The sequence below is a fragment of the Engraulis encrasicolus genome, chromosome 3, assembly GCF_034702125.1.
Source record: "Engraulis encrasicolus isolate BLACKSEA-1 chromosome 3, IST_EnEncr_1.0, whole genome shotgun sequence".
Classification (NCBI taxonomy): domain Eukaryota; kingdom Metazoa; phylum Chordata; class Actinopteri; order Clupeiformes; family Engraulidae; genus Engraulis; species Engraulis encrasicolus.
The window spans coordinates 788,826-808,667 of record NC_085859.1 but is presented as its reverse complement, the minus strand read 5'-3'; the positions used below and the strand labels follow the sequence as shown (position 1 = coordinate 808,667).

At 41.4% G+C, this 19,842-nt stretch overlaps 1 protein-coding gene across 1 annotated transcript; it reads left to right on the top strand.

The window, feature by feature from the left end:
• The first annotated feature begins 436 nt into the window (after window positions 1-436).
• On the top strand, window positions 437-18,332 carry LOC134446440 (stonustoxin subunit beta-like). Its single transcript, XM_063195807.1, has 3 exons — window positions 437-845; window positions 15,299-15,361; window positions 17,803-18,332. The coding sequence occupies exons 1-3, from the start codon at window positions 437-439 to the stop codon at window positions 18,330-18,332; spliced, it is 1,002 nt and encodes a 333-aa protein (XP_063051877.1).
• Window positions 18,333-19,842: the final 1,510 nt, after the last annotated feature.

The following is a 19,842-nucleotide window of genomic DNA, read 5'->3' as shown; positions in this document are numbered from 1 at the left end:
AGCGAAGAGGGTTACCTTCCAGCAGCCACCAGAGCTGACGGACGGCTTTGGCGGCGTGAGACCAGGGCAACGGGCGACCACGGGGAGTGGGGGAGTAGATATAAGAAGCAGGACAAAAACCCGCTCACTGCCATCAGCATGGTGTGATCAGCAAATGAATAAAGTTAAACCCCGTTGGGTTGTTAGCATGGTGCTAACCTGCAGATGAGGGAGACCATGAAAATTAAGCGGAGTCAAAACATGGGAATTGTGCAAGGCCACAAAATGTAGAAAATAATATGAATAAATGCAATAAAGAAATAGCAAAGAGGGCATAAGGAGCTGGCAAGCCAAAACCTTGACAAAGCACGCCAAATAAAATTAGTATTGTAGCATTGCATGCCTCGGTAGCAAGGTGCTCCGTCACAAATTTATAGATCGTTTCCGTGACGGCACTATGAATGGCGTGAGACAGGGTTGGGCGATATCTCGGGCAGAGGGGATATCCATCCAGCGAGAGAGAAGTGGAACATCGTTGACATTGGTTAGGCGGCCTGGCCAGAGGGCGCGTCAGAACGAGGCGGCAGAAACCGAGAGAGAAGTGTGGCGTCCTCCTTGCATGGAGAAGGTCCACGATCTGGCGTGGAACACTGGCGGTCTTCAAGCGATGGAGGCGGGCGACGGAGAAGGCACCGAAACGGGCTTGCTGCATGGAGCAGAAACCGGCGTCGGGCCCGCTCAAACAGGTGGAGAACCGGAGAGGCTTGTGAAGAGACGTTGGCTCCCGCTGAGAAGGCGAGAGGGAGAACCGCACAGGGCACCGACCGAGAGCTCGGGCAACGTCTGCGCCTGCAGAAATGCGCGAGGTCTGGGGTATGAAAGTCTTCCATGGAGATGGCGAGTAGGAGACTGGTTGGAAAGGAGGGATGCAGTCCTGGGGGTCGGAACCCGAAGCGTGGAGACCAACCTGGTGGCTTTGGAGAGAGAAAGAAAATTCCTGCGAGCGAGAAAGCGAGTTTCTGACTAGGAGCAGGTGAGTGGGGAATAAATACGGCGTTGATAATTGAAGGGGATGAGGTTCAGGTGGATAGGTAGGCGTGCCTGTACTAGCGCGCAAGGAACTGGACAAATGAGAGACGAGCAGGAAATACAGAGCAGGTGTTAATTTAGACCTGTCAAATTTCATTACGCTTCTCCCGAACTTTCGTTTCGTAAACGGAACGACATTTCTTACTGAGAAATCAAGACAAATGTCTAATTTCAGGAGGGGGGCTAATAATATCGTCCTCAACTGTATGTAGGTAATGTAAGTTAGATTTCAATTTACCCCTTACCCCTCCCCCTCCAATTTGTGTAGCGGTAGGGGTGTCCCAATAGACCAAGGAGATTGTTGTCAACTTTCAGAGGGTCCAAAAACAACTGCCACCACTGACCACCGACTGCGATGCTGTGGAGAGAGTGAGCAGCACCAAGTTCCTTGGAGTGCACATCAGCGACGACCTCTCTTTCAAGTCAAGTCAAGTAGGTTTTATTGTCAATTTCTTTACATGCACTGGTCATACAGAGAATTTGAAATTGCATTTCTTGCTTTCCCATACAGACATAGACTAATCTAGGTAAGGACATAGACAGTATAGACATAAACAGTACTTATACATGGACTTAAGACAGTATGGACATAGACAGTGCTCATACAGACATTTAAAGTGCAAGACTGGACAACAGAAGACTTGTAAGGGACATTAAGAGGTATTGTTGTGCTTTTGTGCTTTTCCTAAAAAAGTCCTTTATAGTCAAGTCAAGTCAAGTAGGTTTTATTGTCAATTTCTTTACATGCACTGGTCATACAAAGAATTTGAAATTACATTTCTTGCTTTCCCATACAGACATAGACTAATTAAGGTAAGGACATAGACAGTATAGACATAGACAGTACTTATACATGGACTTAAGACAGTATGGACATAGACAGTGCTCATACAGACATTTAAAGTGCAAGACTGGACAACAGAAGACTTGTAGAGGACATACATTAAGAGGTATTTGTTGTGTTTTTGTGCTTTTCCTAAAAAGAGTCCTTTATAGCGTTCTGACATGGTAATAGTAGCATTTTGAAGAAAATAAATATAAAAAGGTCTGTCAAGTACACCAGCAGCAGTGTGTGTGTGTGTGTGTGTGTGTGTGTGTGTGTTTGTATGTGTTTAGTGCAGGTAGAAGGTGCGGTGTGCGTCTTGTGTGTGTGTTCGTGTGTGTGTGTGTGTGTGTGTGTGTGTGTGTGTGTGTGTGTGTGTTGTGTGTGTGTGTGTGTGTGTGTGTTGTGAGTGCGTGTGTGTCAGTGTGTGTATGTTTGGGTTTAGTGCAGAAAGTGCAGTGTGCTTGTGTGTGTGTGTGTGTGTGTGTGTGTGTGTGTGTGTGTGTGTGTGTGTGGTGTGTGTGTGTGTGTGTGTGTGTGTGTGTGTGTGTGTGTGCATGTTTTGAGTTAGTGCAGGTTGAAAGTTCAGTCACAAGTATAGTAGTGCAGGTGGAATGTTCAGTCGCAGATATGGTGGTGGGGGGTGGGGGGGGGGGTTGTAGCGTTCTGACATGGTAATAGTAGCATTTTGAAGAAAAATAAATATTAAAAAGGTCTGTCAAGTACACCAGCAGCAGTGTGTGTGTGTGTGTGTGTGTGTGTGTGTGTGTGTGTGTGTGTGTGTGTGTGTGTGTGTGTGTGTGTGTGTGTGTGTGTGTGTTTAGTGCAGGTAGAAGGTGCGGTGTGCGTCTTGTGTGTGTGTTCATGTGTCTGTGTGTGTGTGTGTGTGTGTGTGTGTGTGTGTGTGTCATTGTGTGTCAGTGTGTGTATGTTTGGGTTTAGTGCAGAAAGTGCAGTGTGCTTGTGTGTGTGTGTGTGTGTGTGTGTGTGTGTGTGTGTGTGTGTGTGTGTGTGTGTGTGTGTGTGTGTGTGTGTGTGTGTGTGCATGTTTTGAGTTAGTGCAGGTTGAAAGTTCAGTCACAAGTATAGTAGTGCAGGTGGAATGTTCAGTCGCAGATATGGTGGTGGGGGATGGGGGGGGGGTTGTCAAAGACCAAGGAGATTGTTGTCAACTTCCAAAGGGTCCAAAAACAACTGCCACCACTGAACATTGACGGCGATGCTGTGGAGAGAGTGAGCAGCACCAAGTTCCTTGGAGTGCACATCAGCGACGACCTCTCTTGGACCACCAACACTACATCACTGGCGAAGAAGGCCCAGCAGCGTCTCTACTTCTTGCGCAAACTAAAGAAGGCAAGTGCTACACCCTCCATCATGACAACATTCAACAGAGGAACCATAGAGAGCGTCGTGTCCAACTGCATCACAGTGTGGGGAGGAAGCTGCACGGAGAAAAACAAGAAGACACTCCAGCGTGTTGTGAACACAGCGAAGAAGATCATTGGAGTACCACTCCCCTCCCTGCAGGACATTTACACCACAACCCTCACCCGGAAAGCACTGATTATCATCAAAGACACAAGCCACCCTGCACACAAACTGTTCAGCCTCCTGCCCTCTGGAAAGAGGTACAGGCGCCTCCGTTCCCGTACCACCAGGCTGGTAAGCAGCTCAATGCACCAAGCAATCAAGATACTGAACACTCAACCCACTCTCCCTCCACTGTCAGCCTCTAGCCAGCAAGGCCACTGACAACCCCCCCCCCCCCTCAGCCCCACCACCATATCTGCGACTGAACATTCCACCTGCACTACTATATTTGTGACTGAACTTTCAACCTGCACTAACTCAAAACATGCGCGCGCACACACACACACACACACACACACACACACACACACACACACACACACACACACACACACACACACACACACACACACACACACACACACACACACACACACACACACACAAGCACACTGCACTTTCTGCACTAAACTCAAACATACACACAACTCTCTCACACACACACACACACACACACACTGCTGCTGGTGTACTTGATAGACCTATTTTAATATTTATTTTTCTTCAAAATGCTACTATTACTATGTAAGAACGGTATAAAGGACTTTTAGGAAAAGCACAACAATTACCTACTCCTAATGTATGTTCTCTACAAGTCTTCTGTTGTCCAGTCTTGCACTGTAAATGTCTGTATGAGCACTGTCTATGTCCATACTGTCTTATGTCCATGTATAAGTACTGTCTATGTCTATACTGTCTATGTCCTTACCTAGATTAGTCTATGTCTGCATGGGAAAGCAAGAGATGTAATTTCAAATTCTTTGTATGACCAGTGCATGTAAAGAAATCGACAATAAAAACCTACTTGACTACTTGACTTGAATAGTTGTTAAAGGGACACTGTGCAGGAAATGGTCAAAAAAGGTACTGCAACTATGCTGCTCGTTGAAACTGGGCTGCCTATTGCCAAATTTGATCTTTACATGAAAGTTCACTAAGTAATAAACAATTATGTTTTTGTCTGGTCCAAGTGCAGTCATTTTTGCAGCTAAAAATGGCTATTTGTGGAAATTCAAAATGGCAGACTATGAAGAAGATCCCCATTTTCATGTACGAAAAGTGCATTTTTTCCAGTCATAGTAAAACTGCCTTACGCGTCACTTTGGCTACTACCAAGTGTGTGATCAAATTGCATGCCCTGCCACTTAACCCCGCTTGTGCACAATTTGCTGAGGCTGACGCCAAAGCAACAGCGCCTCCCTAATACCCCCTGCTCGAGGGGGGGCCAATTCCAATAGGTTTGCATCAGCGACAGTGTGAAAATGTCATTTGCCGAAAAGTGCAACGACAAATTTCGAGGGGGCCCCCCTTCCAATTTGTTTAAGCGTCAAATCCAACGCAAATACAAACTGAAAATTAAGCGACATAATCTCTCTCACTGGATGTTGCGCAGACGCCAGTTTATATTACATTTTTGGCAAGACAGTTGCTTTTATAGGCCTAATAAAAGTTAATTTTGAAGACGACACATTACTCTCTGTACTGCAACCAAACTGTCCCAGGCCAGTTGACATCGCACAGACAGCGAGATGCTTCATTTGCAGTGCTATGTTTTCAAAAACGTCTATGAAGCACGTGCTGTAACAAGCACTGGGCAAACGTCGATTGTTCAATAACGCACCTTTTCTCTTGCCTGGTTAACACCAGACCTAATCACAAGTGAGATTAGGTCTGGGGAGTTGCCTATTGTAAATTCCATAGGGGAGAGAATACTTGGCTATTATGACACACTGCCCTGCTCTCTGATTGGGCAGAGAAACTTTTAAGGTCGGAATGCTTGGCCATTATGACACAGTGCCCATGATCTTATGCAGGGTTTAAATTGGGGCGGAGCCCTCCGGAGCGCAGCTCCGCCTCCTCACCTCGGAGGGACAGCCAAACGGAGCTGCGCTCCTGCTGCCCCACCCTCAGTGTATACACAGTTCATATATTTTCACCTCTTCTTGAAATATCATATTTTTATGAAAGTTTTCCAATGATAGCAACATAAAATAAGATTAAGGGACTCCCGCATTATTTCAGTTATTATGCATCTGCATTCTGCACATGCGCTGCGAGACACCACAATTTCAGTTTGTAGCAACGTTGCAACTTTGCAACAGTTGAGCGGTCCGACTCCGGAGCGCTTGCTCTTTCTCACAGCTAGAACTACTCCGCTTCGAGTATGTCACTACTTCAAGCCTGTACTCCATGCTTTCATGTTCAATGTGCAAAGTTAGTAGGCTAGATACAATGCTTTTTACAAAACGGAAGTAAGCTGTCATTTCATTTGATATCGGCTAGCTTTCAGGCAAAGTTAACCAAACAGTCATGCAGAATAGCGTGGTGTCTGCCTACTTTAACAGCAGTTTGTTAATGTGAGAAAATCACATTTTGGGATTTCCGTCCATTGTTCTGGCAGAATGTGTAGCCATTTGGTTGCAGGTTACTTTTATGTGGGCTTAAACATGCCAGGAACGTATTAAAAGTTTTTAGACAGTAAGCAAATGACAGGGATTCCTGCGTGTCCATCCTAGCGTTGCGTGTAGAGCAGTGCACCGTCTCTCTCGCGCTAGAATTGCTGCAGCAAGTTCCAATCTATTGCCGCCTTTTGCCAAAGTTATTGCTTTGCAAAAAAGCATTTACTTAATGCGACTGAAGTGTAATTAAAGCATATGCACGGAGCGAGATAGCGGAACTAACTATACTACTAAGAACGCCCCATATAATCAGTCAGCCAAAGGGGCAATCTGTAAAGAAAAGACGTGTCCGAGTGAGAAGATTCTCTGCAGACTCCGCCTGATTTAAAGTGACAGTGCACACTTTCACGCACTGTAATAGAACAGCATAGCCTAAGCATGCATTTTTATTCTTTTAACTTTGTTACTTATTAGGCATAAAACGTGCTAATAAATGCATGCTAAACCCATGACATTATAGGAGAATTTAAATCAATCATATGATCTTTTAAAACAAATGGTTATTCACATCAAATAATATGAGTTCTTAATAGTCTTAGGTCTACACCTTTGTAGCTTGATGGTGCAGTGATGGTGGTCAGAATTAAAACTTTTTTGCCCCTGTACTGACAGTCCAATAGCATACTGTTGCCAACTGACAGGAGAGAATATTAAAAAGTAGGCTACATAAATGCATCAGGTGTGATACTGGTCTAACTGTTCCTATTTTTTAGCAACCCAATACAGTGAAGAGGGAATGACGGTACCTTGCTGTTTTTCTCATAACTGAGTAATACATTGATTAATGTATGATATTAATTATGGGCAATGACTTCATAGAATACATGTATTTGCCTGATGGGGCGATGTTAAAAAAATTTATTTTATTTTTTTTAAAGCTATTTTGACCGCGAGGGCTCCCCCACCTCCCAAAAGCCAATTTAAACACTGATCTTATGAGTCATCCTCACCAGACTGTCTTTCAGATCGAAACGATTGTGTAGAACTAAAGGCAGTATGGGAGTTCCCAGGCTACCTTTTCTCGACACGGAACTGTTTTGGATGTGGACAAACGCAAGAAGAAACGAATGAACAATGTGCAATGCATATGACCTATATTTCGGTCGGATAACACGAGTCACACAAGTGCGCTGAGTGGGATTGCTAAATTGTAGCACAATAGTCCCAATTTCTTGCTATTACTATATGTGAACACATTGAAATTTTTGATTTCAACCATGATTGTGGAAACGTGTGGATTACAGTGAGATATTGGGATACATTCTGGGATATATTCTGCGGTCAAGACAACGCAAGGTAAGGGCACCGGGATATTGGTCCCCTATAATTGACACAGTTGTCAACCACGGAGTAACGTAGGTGGTTGTTCAGTGATCCTTCGTCGCTACAGTAGGCTAGCCCATTCATGTCTGCTGCGGTATTACCAACATAAACATATGGATTGTATTTTCAAGTGCGTGATGGATGCAATACGAAAAAAAATCTCGTCGGGGAGACCCCCCTTGGCTTGGTTACAGAGTTCTTGCTTACCAATGTCACATCCCACCAAACCCCCCACTGTGCCGTTTTTCAGCCTTGAGTTTCTGGACTAGGCCTATTGTTTTATGAGTCAATAGTTGGTTTTGCACTTGGAGCACCCTTGGTTAGATTTTAAAAGTGATGGAAAGATTAAACATTTCTTTATTTGTGATTGGCAATGCAGATCATGATTTTCATGGTAGGGTCAAAAAAATCTGATTGGGCCATATAGGCATACTCTCATGTGAGATAGGCCAGGTTAAACAACTAAACATTTGATTAGCCTATTTCATGAGCCTACTAAATGGATATATTTGCCCAGGTCTTTCTTCGTAAATTTTCATAAAATGAACTGTAGGGACTAGTTATCACAATAACTAGATTGCATGTCCTCACAGAAAATGCTGGTGTATGCTTGCTCTTTATGCATTCATTGCCCTTCATGCACGTGTTGCCCTGCCACAACACTGTCTATCTACAAGGTGACTTCTTGTTTGTTCCATTAGGTTTCTATGGTTTCTGTGCCATTATGTTGTAGGCTATGTGACAATGACTGAAGTGCCATCCAAAAATTGTCTGGCTCATCCGAAACAGAAATTCTGGCGCCGTGACTGGCGTCAGGTATTCTTGAGAAAGTGGCTAAAACAGGTTGTAATGTTGACAGAAAAAAACAAAGTGAATTTAGAAAATTATACGGTATATCCTCGGAGACTAAGGTCTTGGCTTTTCAGAAATGCACAAGGCCTATCTCCCCATTTTGTATTTTTTTCAGAAATCAGGCTTCATACCTTGTTTTTTGTCAACACCGTCAGACACAATTAAAAGTAATTAAAATTGTATTGATTTGGTATGCATATGTGTCTGGAGTTTTTAAGTGATTATTTGTATTTTTTGGTTCACACATATGCCTTTAAATGTTGAAAATTCACTTTTGTTCTATTTTAGTACTGTTTCATGTGTTCTAATTTTAAAATATGTACCGTCATACGATGCTTACTTAACGCCTAAATAGAACAAACATTTTTTTTGTAATTTCACAAATATTCGTGTAGGCTTAAATTGGCTATTACTTTGATAATTTAGCAACAGGAAAATGTTATAAGCACATTCATTAAAATGTCCAAAACTCCTTCTTACGGTGGTGACTTAAGAACTGACGGTGGTGACAGTAATCTGAGAGTGGTGAAAGTGGCCTAATTAGTACCTGCATTTAGCAAAATAAATAGCCCTCTCAAGTCAATGGCATCTTGCATAAACACTTTATTGTTGTGTGTGCACAGTATGTTAGTGCATGTGTTTTTTCTTCATTAGTTAGATTCTCTAGGAAGTAGAACCACTGGTTCTTGAAAATGTGGCAAAAACGGGTTTTAAGTTGTTCAAATCCAAAATTTAGAGGTGTATTATCATAGATGTAGGTCTTGGCTGTGCAGTGAATATATTGGCCAAGCTCCCCATGTTTAACATTTTTCATAAAATGGGCTCTTTCTTGTTTTGTCAACAGCGGCAGACAGAATTAGAAGTAAAAACATATGTTTACTGTATTAAAGTGAATTACTTTAACAATTCAACATAACTGTAGATACTTATTGTATGCATATTCTTAAAACATGTCAAAAACACGTAAAACATGTGTTTTTTGGTGAGCTCCATCACATGTCACCACCGTCAGGTTTTCTGACAAAAAAAACCTCCAAATGCACCTCAGTGGTGGCTAGAGTATCATTTTGGATCACAATTATTACTAACATGCCTAGTAATATTTCATTAACCAGCACAATTTAGTAAAATATGGAACAAGATAATGAGCGGAACAAAATCTGACGGTGGTGACATCTGACGGTGTGAGACAAAAAAACACTCGTTTACATATTATGCATTGTTTGTTCACATTAGCCATTTCATTTTCACTCTGTTTCTTGGGTGCTTCATACCTTTTCTGAGAAAGTATATATTAATTAACATTAATGTAATATAATACCATTAAAACCCCCGACGGTGTTGACAGTTTATGGTTGGGACAGTACCAGTGTCCAAACAAATTAACAAATTGAGGACAAAATGGTAAATTTACAGGAGCTTCAGTGATGGTGAAGTATGCAGTAGAGCTAAAGGTTTGAAAAGGGGTCCTCAGTAATGAAAATTACCTTGTGCATACCTGATTTTATTGTCTTTTAGAAAAAATCTGACGGTGGTGACCAATATGCTGGACACATTTTGAGCAATCAGAAAATAATTGTGAATATTGTTTTACATGCACTATGTGCACATCTTAGTCCATGAGCCAGACCACCGATCGCAATCGAAAGGGTGGGCAAAGTCTTGTTGGTATTTTATTATTGCTATATATGTCCAGTTTATGAATTGGTATGATAACCTTTGCAGAACAGTAGCTTTATCATATTTATCATGCATTTCTTATTTGAACCATTTTACACTAAAAACGCCTAGGCTAATTTGCTAATATCTTGATAAATTGAATATAAAAATGACTGTGAGGTAAATATATTTATAGGAAAAGTTGTTGTACAAACTTCTTAGATAGTTCAAAGGGCACGTTACACATATTTCCCACTTAATTTAGTTCAGGCCCCCATTTTCACTGACTTTTCATTTAAAATGAGGGTTTATTTCTCAAGAGTGAAAAAAAAAACTTCTATGCATCACCACACAATTTTCCCAGTACATTACAATACAGGTGGGTTTTGTATTACAAGTTTCCTTAAAAGTTATCTTTCATTATCCAAACAAAGTGTAATGTACTTAAATGTGAACTAATTTACATACACACTCGAATTTGATATGTAGACAAAGACCTATTGGATAAAGCAGAGACTACACTTTTTACATTGACTAAGGGTGTTTGGAGAGGATAAAGTCACTTTTTGTACCATGCTGTTGTTGAGAGTGTACTACACTATACAATCCGGTGCCATGCACAGACATTTTTGGGGGCAGGTGCTCAAGGTGGGGGCGGGGGGCATGTGGAGTTTCCTTGCTAGGTTAGAACAGGAGTGGGGGAGCCGTTTTCATTCGTGGGCCACTTCAAATGTTATAAAAGGCTGCACTATGAACACAAATCAGGATTTCCCCCTGCAGTTTAGGCCTATATTGAAGGTGGGCACCTTCACAACAGACCCCTAGGTCCCCTGAAAACATAACTTAATTGTATTGCAAATTCAATTTCTAAGAGTTCTTTACAAAGCATGTCAAATTCCATGTGAAACTGCATAAGATTAAAATTACATCAGGGGCCGTAAACGGCCCTTGAGACATAAGTTAGATTCCCCACCCTTGTATTATACTATATTATATCAATGGGAATTGTCACATGCTTTTGATCTCGTAGATGATCGTGCCAATATGGAACACATTGTGACAAAATAACAAGAACTTTCAAAAAGGGCCTTTTTTCCGTCCAATACTGCGAAGGGGCAGATGCTTTAGCACCACCAAGTCCGTTCCTAGATCTGTGCATGCCTATGATACAATCACTTGGGTTTGGAAAACCAACAGTAAAAGTAAAGTGATTTGGGATCAACAGACTGACCCGCTCTGCACTGGGATCACCCCACCCTCCAAGCAACATACTGTATGAAGAGTCCAGAGAGCAGGCCAGTAATGGGGAATAACAGATTACATGTTTCACGATTACATTATTAACAATCAAAAAATTGAAGAGTTGCATTCCCTTACAGTTACTGCTTCAGTGTCTGGTAATTAAAGTACATTTACTATGTGAAAATAAGTGGTGGTTTCTAGATTCATATGTTATGCTATTCTCAAATTTTGATCATTCCACACATTACCAGAAACCCAGAGAAAACACATAATGTGCATGCGTGTTGGTGTGGCAGTGGCTGTGTGTCTGTGCCTGACAGATGGAGTTGACTATGATTCTGCTTGCATTTGTCTCCTTCTGCTCAAATATCTACCTTCATATGGCTGTCCCTGCTGGTAACTCTTGTAATATCGTCTGAGTTTCCCAAAAACACTTAAGTAGTAATAAGTAGTACTTAAGTATGAGGCACCCTTTAGACAATAGCAGGGATAGACATCAATTCAAGTTTATACAATACCTTTTCTTGTACATGCATGCTTGAACATAACACATGTGTGAGGAAAAAGGCCTATATACACTTTTAGTGGTGATGTGTATATTCCTGATATACTGACAAGGGGCCGCCTCATACTTAAGTTCTTTAACCTACAGTAATTGCATTTGCTGAAATTACTGTAATTGAGTACTTTGATGAGTAACTTGTAATTTCCAAAGTAGTTATTAAAATGGGTGATTTTATTTTTACTCAAATTACAATTTGGCCCAAGTACTGAGTACTGAGGAAGGCAAAATTGAAATAAAGGGGAACATCTGTCAGACATGAAGGGAAATTGTGTGTTATTACCATTTACCATAAATTATCTATTTTGGACTAATCTATTGGATGACTCTAGGGCCCGCTGGCCCAATACCATTAGTCCGACAGCCCATAGACGGTACACAATAGAGTTGCAAGCAACTGGCTGAGAATAGTAGAGCACACACCAGGGACTAGATCTGAGGGAGTAGCAACGCAGCCTGAAAACTGTTTTTTAGAAGATATACAAGACTTATTATTTATTAACAAAACTTATTCATGAATTTAATCTCACAACTGGGAATTAAATTAAATCCACCAGACTATTTCCTTTGGTAGACTTCCCCGCCTTTGAAATTGAAGGTCCCAGACCCAAACACAATGAAATCCAGACCCCTAAATTCAGAGTAATGGGCTGTTGTATCAATGAGCTGACCCTCGGCCTGCAACTTTGCCACAACAGGGCACACAGAATTTTGTTGTCACGATCGAAGCCAGGTTTTTGGAAGATGGCATGTGTAGAGATAGACAGAGGTCACGAAGGGTGCTATTTAAGGAAAGCGATAGAAAGACAAACTGAAAGTAACTAACTTCTACTCAAATTACATTTTTAAAGTTTTTTTTTTTAACTTTTACTCAAGTACACTTTTAAAGAGGTAATTTTACTTCTACTTTGAGTAGAATTTGAACCAAGTAATGGTATTTTACTGTTTTTACTTAATTAAATTTTTTAGTATTATTTCCACCTCTGATGGCCTCCTTCTGCTAATGGGCCTGGCGTCAGGCCAATTCACTCTTTACTGAAAACGCTCAACTACGTTATAACAACATTGCTAACAATGCAGGAAGTCTTAGGTAACCGATTAAGACTTGGCCATTACCATTTGGTGACAATAAGGTTATAACAGAGGGACTGCGTTACAACCTGAAAGCCAGCCGGTCGAGGTGCACCATATGACAGCCAGGGTACACCACGTGACAGTTTTCTTGAACTACTTGTACCCAGTGCGAATTTTTCGAATGTAAGGGGGAAGAGGCTAGGGCTACAAAAGAAAAATAATGTAAAGTAAATATAAATAAAAACACAATATAAAAACACAAAAGGACAGTGCAGGCCGTGGAAAGCTCAGAGCCTTAAAGCTCACGATGAGATCAGAGCTCTTTCAAATAGTTTTTCATAAGCTGGGACAGGACTTGGAGCTGTCCATGGATGTATTCATGAAGCATTTAGGTGCCAACTCTACATAGCATCGACAAATACGTAGAACATACATACAACCCGCTACCAGCTTTTCTGCACTCAGCATGGAGAGTGTGAATCAAGCCAACTTCCACCATGTGAGGACTGCCTCCTCATGCATGCTATGTTTGCCAACTATCAGGCTGGCATCTTGAGAGCAAGTCTTCAGCAGCATCCACAAATCCCAAGAACACTTGACCATGGCTGGGCCAACTATGAAAATGACCAGCTCACTATACAGTGAATGCGGCAATCTCCAGCCCCTGAGGCAGTGCTACAACTGATGTCTTGCAAGTGCAGCCATCAATGTAAACTGCAGGATTGCCAATGTCTGAGAAGTAGCTCAAAATGCACAACCCTCTAAAAACTTAAGACATGCGTATATCAGCATGAAGAGGATCATCATGGTGACATATTTACAGATGCTTACTGGACTGAGTCAGATCTTGAGGACTGAAATAATGCTCTTTAGCTTATTTTAATATGCTTAATGTGTATTTGTTCATGGTGTTTGTTCATGTTATTCTTGCTATTGCAGGACAAGTTTAATTTAAAAAAAAAAAAACGATTTCATATGTCATTTTTATCACATTTTCTCATTCACATATAGCTTAGGTGATTCTATTAGGTCTATTGGTATGGTCTAACAACCTTTTTGGAGTCTTGATTGAAGGGAAAGCATCTCTGAGGAAATGTAAGCACCCTGTGTGGTCAACAAACTGCATAATAACAAAGAACAACAATAGAGTTTTCACATTTCCGTTTTACTGGTCCACCATTTCAACGCATGATCTTTCACTAACTACCTCTTTGCAATGGTTATCATGCCATATTAATGTACAGTATATGGTTATCACATGTTAGTATGTGTTTGTTCATTATGTTTTTTGGTGTTGTTTTGCTGTTGGGGGTAAAAGTAAAAAAGTTAAAAAAAAACAAAAAAAAAAAACGGATTTCATATGTTATCCTTTTTATCACATTTTGTCATTCACACATTGCTGAGGTGATTCTATTAGGCCTATTAGTGTGGTCTAACAACCCCTGTAGGGTCTTAATAGAAGGGAAAGCATCCCTGAGGTAATTCAAGCACCCTGTGTGGTCAACAAACTACATAATAGTAAAGAACCACAATACCGATTTTCACATTTCCATTTTACTGGTGCACCATTTCAACACATGATAACTACCAAAAAGCTACCTGTTTGCAATGGTTATCATGCCAAAATGTTTACTTGAGATGTCCAAGAAGTCAAAAAAACAGATTAGAACTTGCCCACCCGTTCGATTGCGAGAGGTCAATTTTTGGGTCCTGGCTCAAGGCCTATGTGTAGAACCACTTTAATATGGTCTTCCACATCATGGTGATATTGTTCAATTCTGTTAGTGATTTTTGTATTTTAAGTCAATTGAAATGATGATGCCAGTCCTTGGGACAAGCGTTTTTACAGGGTGTGGACAGGTTTATAGCCATGAAAAGTAATACAATTACACTTGAATATTTCAAACAACTGTGTATTTGTGTAACAGACCCCTTGGCCATTACCTGGATTTATTTTGTTCGTGAAAATTTAGTTGATTTTCAACAGAATTAGCATTTTACTGCTGGGACATGTTTTTGCCAAACTTTCAAGAATCAGGGCCAGCTCAGATATATGTAAGACTCGTTAGCTGGTTATATACAGACGAATTAATGGTTCTTTTGGACGCCATGGTGATCATTTTCGATAATTGTTGAATAGTTCATGTAATGGCTGACCGAACACCCATGTATCCATTGTCAATACTACAAATACAAGACAAAAACAATGGCTTTATACTGTAAACCTTAAAACACCAAATATGTAATTTTTGCTGTATGTAATGTCAGCCATCTTGGATCTTGTCATTAAAAATTAAGAAGAAAAAAAAGGAAACCAATTGTTTTGTATTCAGGGGTCTAAAAACACCTCCTTAAAATATGTCAAATTGTGTAACAAAATGACCGCATATCCGCCATTTTGGAATTTGGGTGTTTCTCACTTCAGAGAAAAATGGAAACGGGTGGATTTGAAGACGATGGGGTTTGCAGAACATAAAACAACTCCAATGGGAAAAATCAGCATGAAATGTTCCTAAACCTGTTTTTTTCGACGTATTGACCCACTCTATCCACTGCTCTGATTGAATGTGGAGCATATTGTGGTGTTGATGCACTTATTTAGGCCATGTGATGTTTTCATATTGTGGTGTTGATGCACTTATTTAGGCCAATTTGATGTTGGCCATGCTCTTATTGCTGAACCGGTGACCAGAGAGGACTTCTTACAATGTGAGTTGGACACACACACACGCACGCACGCACGCACGCATGCACACACACAAACATAAACACGAACATAAACCTGATGACATACTTCTCCAACAAATTAGCATCTGTCTAACCCACAATGACTTTGACAATAAAAGAAATACTTTCAAATACATGGAACTGCCAAGGGTCAAAGATTCGCACCATCATACGCCAACATCTTCATGAGTGAGTGGGAGAAAGCTGCATTGAGTAAGTGTCCATATCAACCACTTTTCTTTTTCCGCTTCCTAGATGACATTATCGGCGCCTGGTCACACCCCCTCCATCTTTTTGATAATTTTCTAGACATTCTTAACTCACACCACCCATCCATAAAACTCAAAGCAACAATTCACCCCCACACAGTAAATGTTCTTGACACCACTGTCTTCCTCACCCCTATATCCCCTACACCAGTGATTCTCAAACTTTTCCAGACCGAGGACCACTTTGTCTCCCCAATCATGTTCAGGGACCACCTGTCAACTGAATTGGCAGTCTAGGGGTGGTAATTTGACACGGCCAATTTCGATTCAGATCGCTTCCTTTTTATTCACATTTACAAGCCTGTCTTGTTGTGGTGAAAATAAGACTTCAGCTACATTTAGCTTTGTAATAATGTTACAATTATAGCCTACTGCTAGCTTGTCTTGGAAAAATAAAAATCAGCCCGCGGACCACCTGAGCTCTGTCGCGGTGGTCCCCGGACCACACTTTGAGAATCACTGCCCTACACATAAAGCTCTACACACCAAAGTATATTTCAAACCCACTGATTCACACGCACTACTACACAAAACAAGTTACCACCCAAAACATACATTTACTGTAAAGGAATAATTAAATCACAACTGATCCGCTTCCACCGCATCTGCACCCACACCTCAGATTTTAATACAGCCACCTCCACACTTTTCCAAGCACTACGCCGACGCCACTACTCAAAGCGCTTCCTCCGCACCATTAAAAACGACACACTCTCTGCACTTGCTCATACTCACTTCCACACAGACACAACAGACGTGCACACAACACCCACCACACACCCCCACACAACATCAACTACACACCAACACACACCAACACGTGCTACAGACCAACCACCACAAATGTCCATGACAGGTTCTGCCTCTAACTCTCCCCCTCTCTACTCTACCTCCTCTCAACGCCTGTCTACTCTCAACCACATCTCTCTACCCTCTCCCAGCTATGACCCCCCACCCAACTCTCTACCTAATCCCAATCCAAAATCCTCCTCTATCCCCTTACTCATACCCATCCCTAACCTTAACCCCAACCTTCCTCCTAAGGAGCAAGCCTACCCACACCCTGGACCTGCGCCCACTCCTAACCATAACCACTCCCCAGATGACCCATCCCCCAACCCTGCCCCTAATCCTAACCCTAACCTATCCTCCAACCCAGTCCCTAACGCTAACCCTAACCCTAATCCCAACCCTAACCCCAACCCAGTTCCTAACCCTAACCCCAACCCAGTTCCTAGGCCTAACCCATCCCCCAACCAGGTCCCTGAACCTAACAGTAACCCTAACCTTAAAGTGTACCTCCGGGATATTGGACACCAGACCTCATTTCTGAGTCAGCCAGGGTGTTAACAATGTGTCCAGAACGTTTTTTTCACATTCCATGCAGTCCTTGTGAATTCGCATGTCCATGTTGATAAGCTAGCGCAAGTGAACGGCTATTGGTAGCCTGCCCCCGAAAATAGTCTAATCCCGTTTAATCAACATTCAAAACAAAACCGTTATTATGCCAGACTGCAAGTGTAAATGTTTGTCTTAGTAGAATGAAGTTTGAAATTAAACCAACCTTGCACTGCATGGATTTTGCCATGTTGAGAGACTATTTTATCGGGGTCAGCGGAATTTTACTTCGCTCTCTTCAGTTGTGAAAGTGCATGCTAGTAGTAGCATGAACTACATGGTAGGCTACGAATGCCACAACAGTACAAAGGAGCTGGTGTCTTCTTTCTTTAAGAAACAAGATGACACAGTGTATGATAAAGTTGCTGCTGCTGAGATGACATCTGTATTTCACTGTGTCACGCTGCTTTTGTCAGTCTGTGGCTGGTTTTACCAAATATTATTTCAATTCTAACATAAAACACCGTCTGTGGTTTTTACACCTTTCTGTCGGCGTGCATCCTTGCAATGTAGGCTAGGCTATTACGTCACTAATTTCAGCAAACCTCATCTGGTCACACACGCACACACACGCACGCACACACGCACACACACACACACACAGTCCTCCCCATACATGCACACACACACACACACACACATGCACGCACACACACACAGACACACACACACACATCCCTGCCAGCATGCAGCATGCGCGCGAACAAACACACACATATTTGTAAATCCTTTGTGTCCTGTTTTCTCCTCCATCAGATTCCTGTCACTTCACTCTGGATCCAAACACAGCACATGAAGTCCTCCATCTGTCTGAGGGGAACAGGAGGGTGGAGTGTAGACCTTGGGCCCCTCAGTCATATCCTGATCATCCAGATCATCCAGACAGATTTGATAGTTGGTGTCAGGTGCTGTGTAGAGAGGGTGTGTCTGCACGCTGCTACTGGGAGGTCGAGTGGAGTGGGTGGGTTGATATAACAGTGTCATATAAAAGCATCAGCAGGAAAGGACTGGGTAGTGAGTGTAGGTTTGGATGTAATGATCAGTCCTGGATGCTGCTCCTCACCAGCTCCAGATCCACTTTCTATCACAATAGGAAACAGACTGAACTCCCTCTAGTGGCCAGCTCCAGAATAGGAGTGTATGTGGATCACAGGGCAGGAACTCTGGCCTTCTACAGCATCTCTGGAGACACAATGACCCTCCTGCACAGAGTCCACACCACATTCACACACACACTCTACCCTGGGTTTGGGATTGGGATTGGATCATCAGTGGATCATCAGTGAAGCTGCTGTGAGGCCCCTACAGGGCTGATCCTGTGGGTCATTCAACACACACACACGCACGGGCAAACACACACAATCTCTCTAATAACTCATTATTTACTTATTGTACTTATAGCATTATATTCATAATCTACTTATTTCGCGTTATATTCATAATCTACTTATTTTATCGCGTTATATTCATAATGAAGGCTTGTTTTATTGCATTACATTGAGTGTAAGTGTTCTACTTGTGTGAGGGGGTGGTGTGTGTATCAGATGATAGTGGGATGTACTGTACTGTAATGTGATGTAATGTAGTGTAATGTAATGTAGTGTAGTATAGTGTAGTGTAGTGTAGTGTAGTGTAGTGTAATGTGATGTAGTGTAATGTAATGTAGTGCAATGTAGTGTAATGTAGTTTAGTGTAGTGTAGTGTAATGTAATGTAGTGTAATGTAATGTTGTGTAATGTAATGTAGTGTAATGTAATGTAATGTCTACACAAGGCAAGGCAAGGCAAGGCAAGTTTATTTATATAGCGCATTTCATACACAGGTGCAACTCAATGTGCTTCACAAAGTTAACAAATGTAAATGAAAGGAAGACAGGGAAGAAAGAAGGAAATGAATTAGAGTCAAAAAACATTTAAAACATTAAGATAAAACATAAGGTAAAAATAATAATAAAATAAAACATAAATAAACATAAAACCTTGAAAAACATACGCAGTCTTCAGATTTTAACTGTTCGACGACAGAGGAGTCTGGCCTCCTTTTTTCCGTTTACCTGATAGAGTCTAGAATTGTCAGGGTTTTTTCTTCTCTTATTTTACCGTCTTTTCATTCAATAATTTAAGAAAGCATCTGAGAACAGCTTTTAGTGGAGTCGTAATAGGCTCAGTCATTTCAAATTGATGTTAAAGTTTGGTTTTCACTTCCAAGTTGAAGTTTAGGGTCTATAGAACAATTTTAGTTCGAGTGTCAAACACACAGATAACAAAATGGCCTGCGGGGGGCGCTCTAAAATATATAAACTGCTATAACTTTTGATTAGTTAAACCAAATTTAACATATGAGGTATGTATGGATTCAGCATGAGGAGGAGAAACCAGTGGGCTACATAGTTGGTTACCAGATTAAAGACACACTATGTAATAAACACACGTTTAGCCAATGGACAGCTAAATCTGGGCTTTTTTAAGATAAAGGGTGGAAATGCCCTCCAAGTTGCAATGAAACATAATTCATTGTTACAATTTATTGTAAATAAAGCCTGGGTTATCACTTAACTTGATTTGTTCAGAATATCCCTGAAGCATACAGATACTTAGGATACATATACACAAATATAGCTGCATAAAGCCTATGTGATATTTAGGACCCAACTTGCAACTTTGAGTTTATGAATTTAGGATCATGAGTACCAGCTTTTTTTCAATCAAGCCATCATTTTATTCACAAATTAAACACTTTATACCTGGAATAAAGTAAATCAATAATAATAATAATAATAGTAATAATGATGATGAT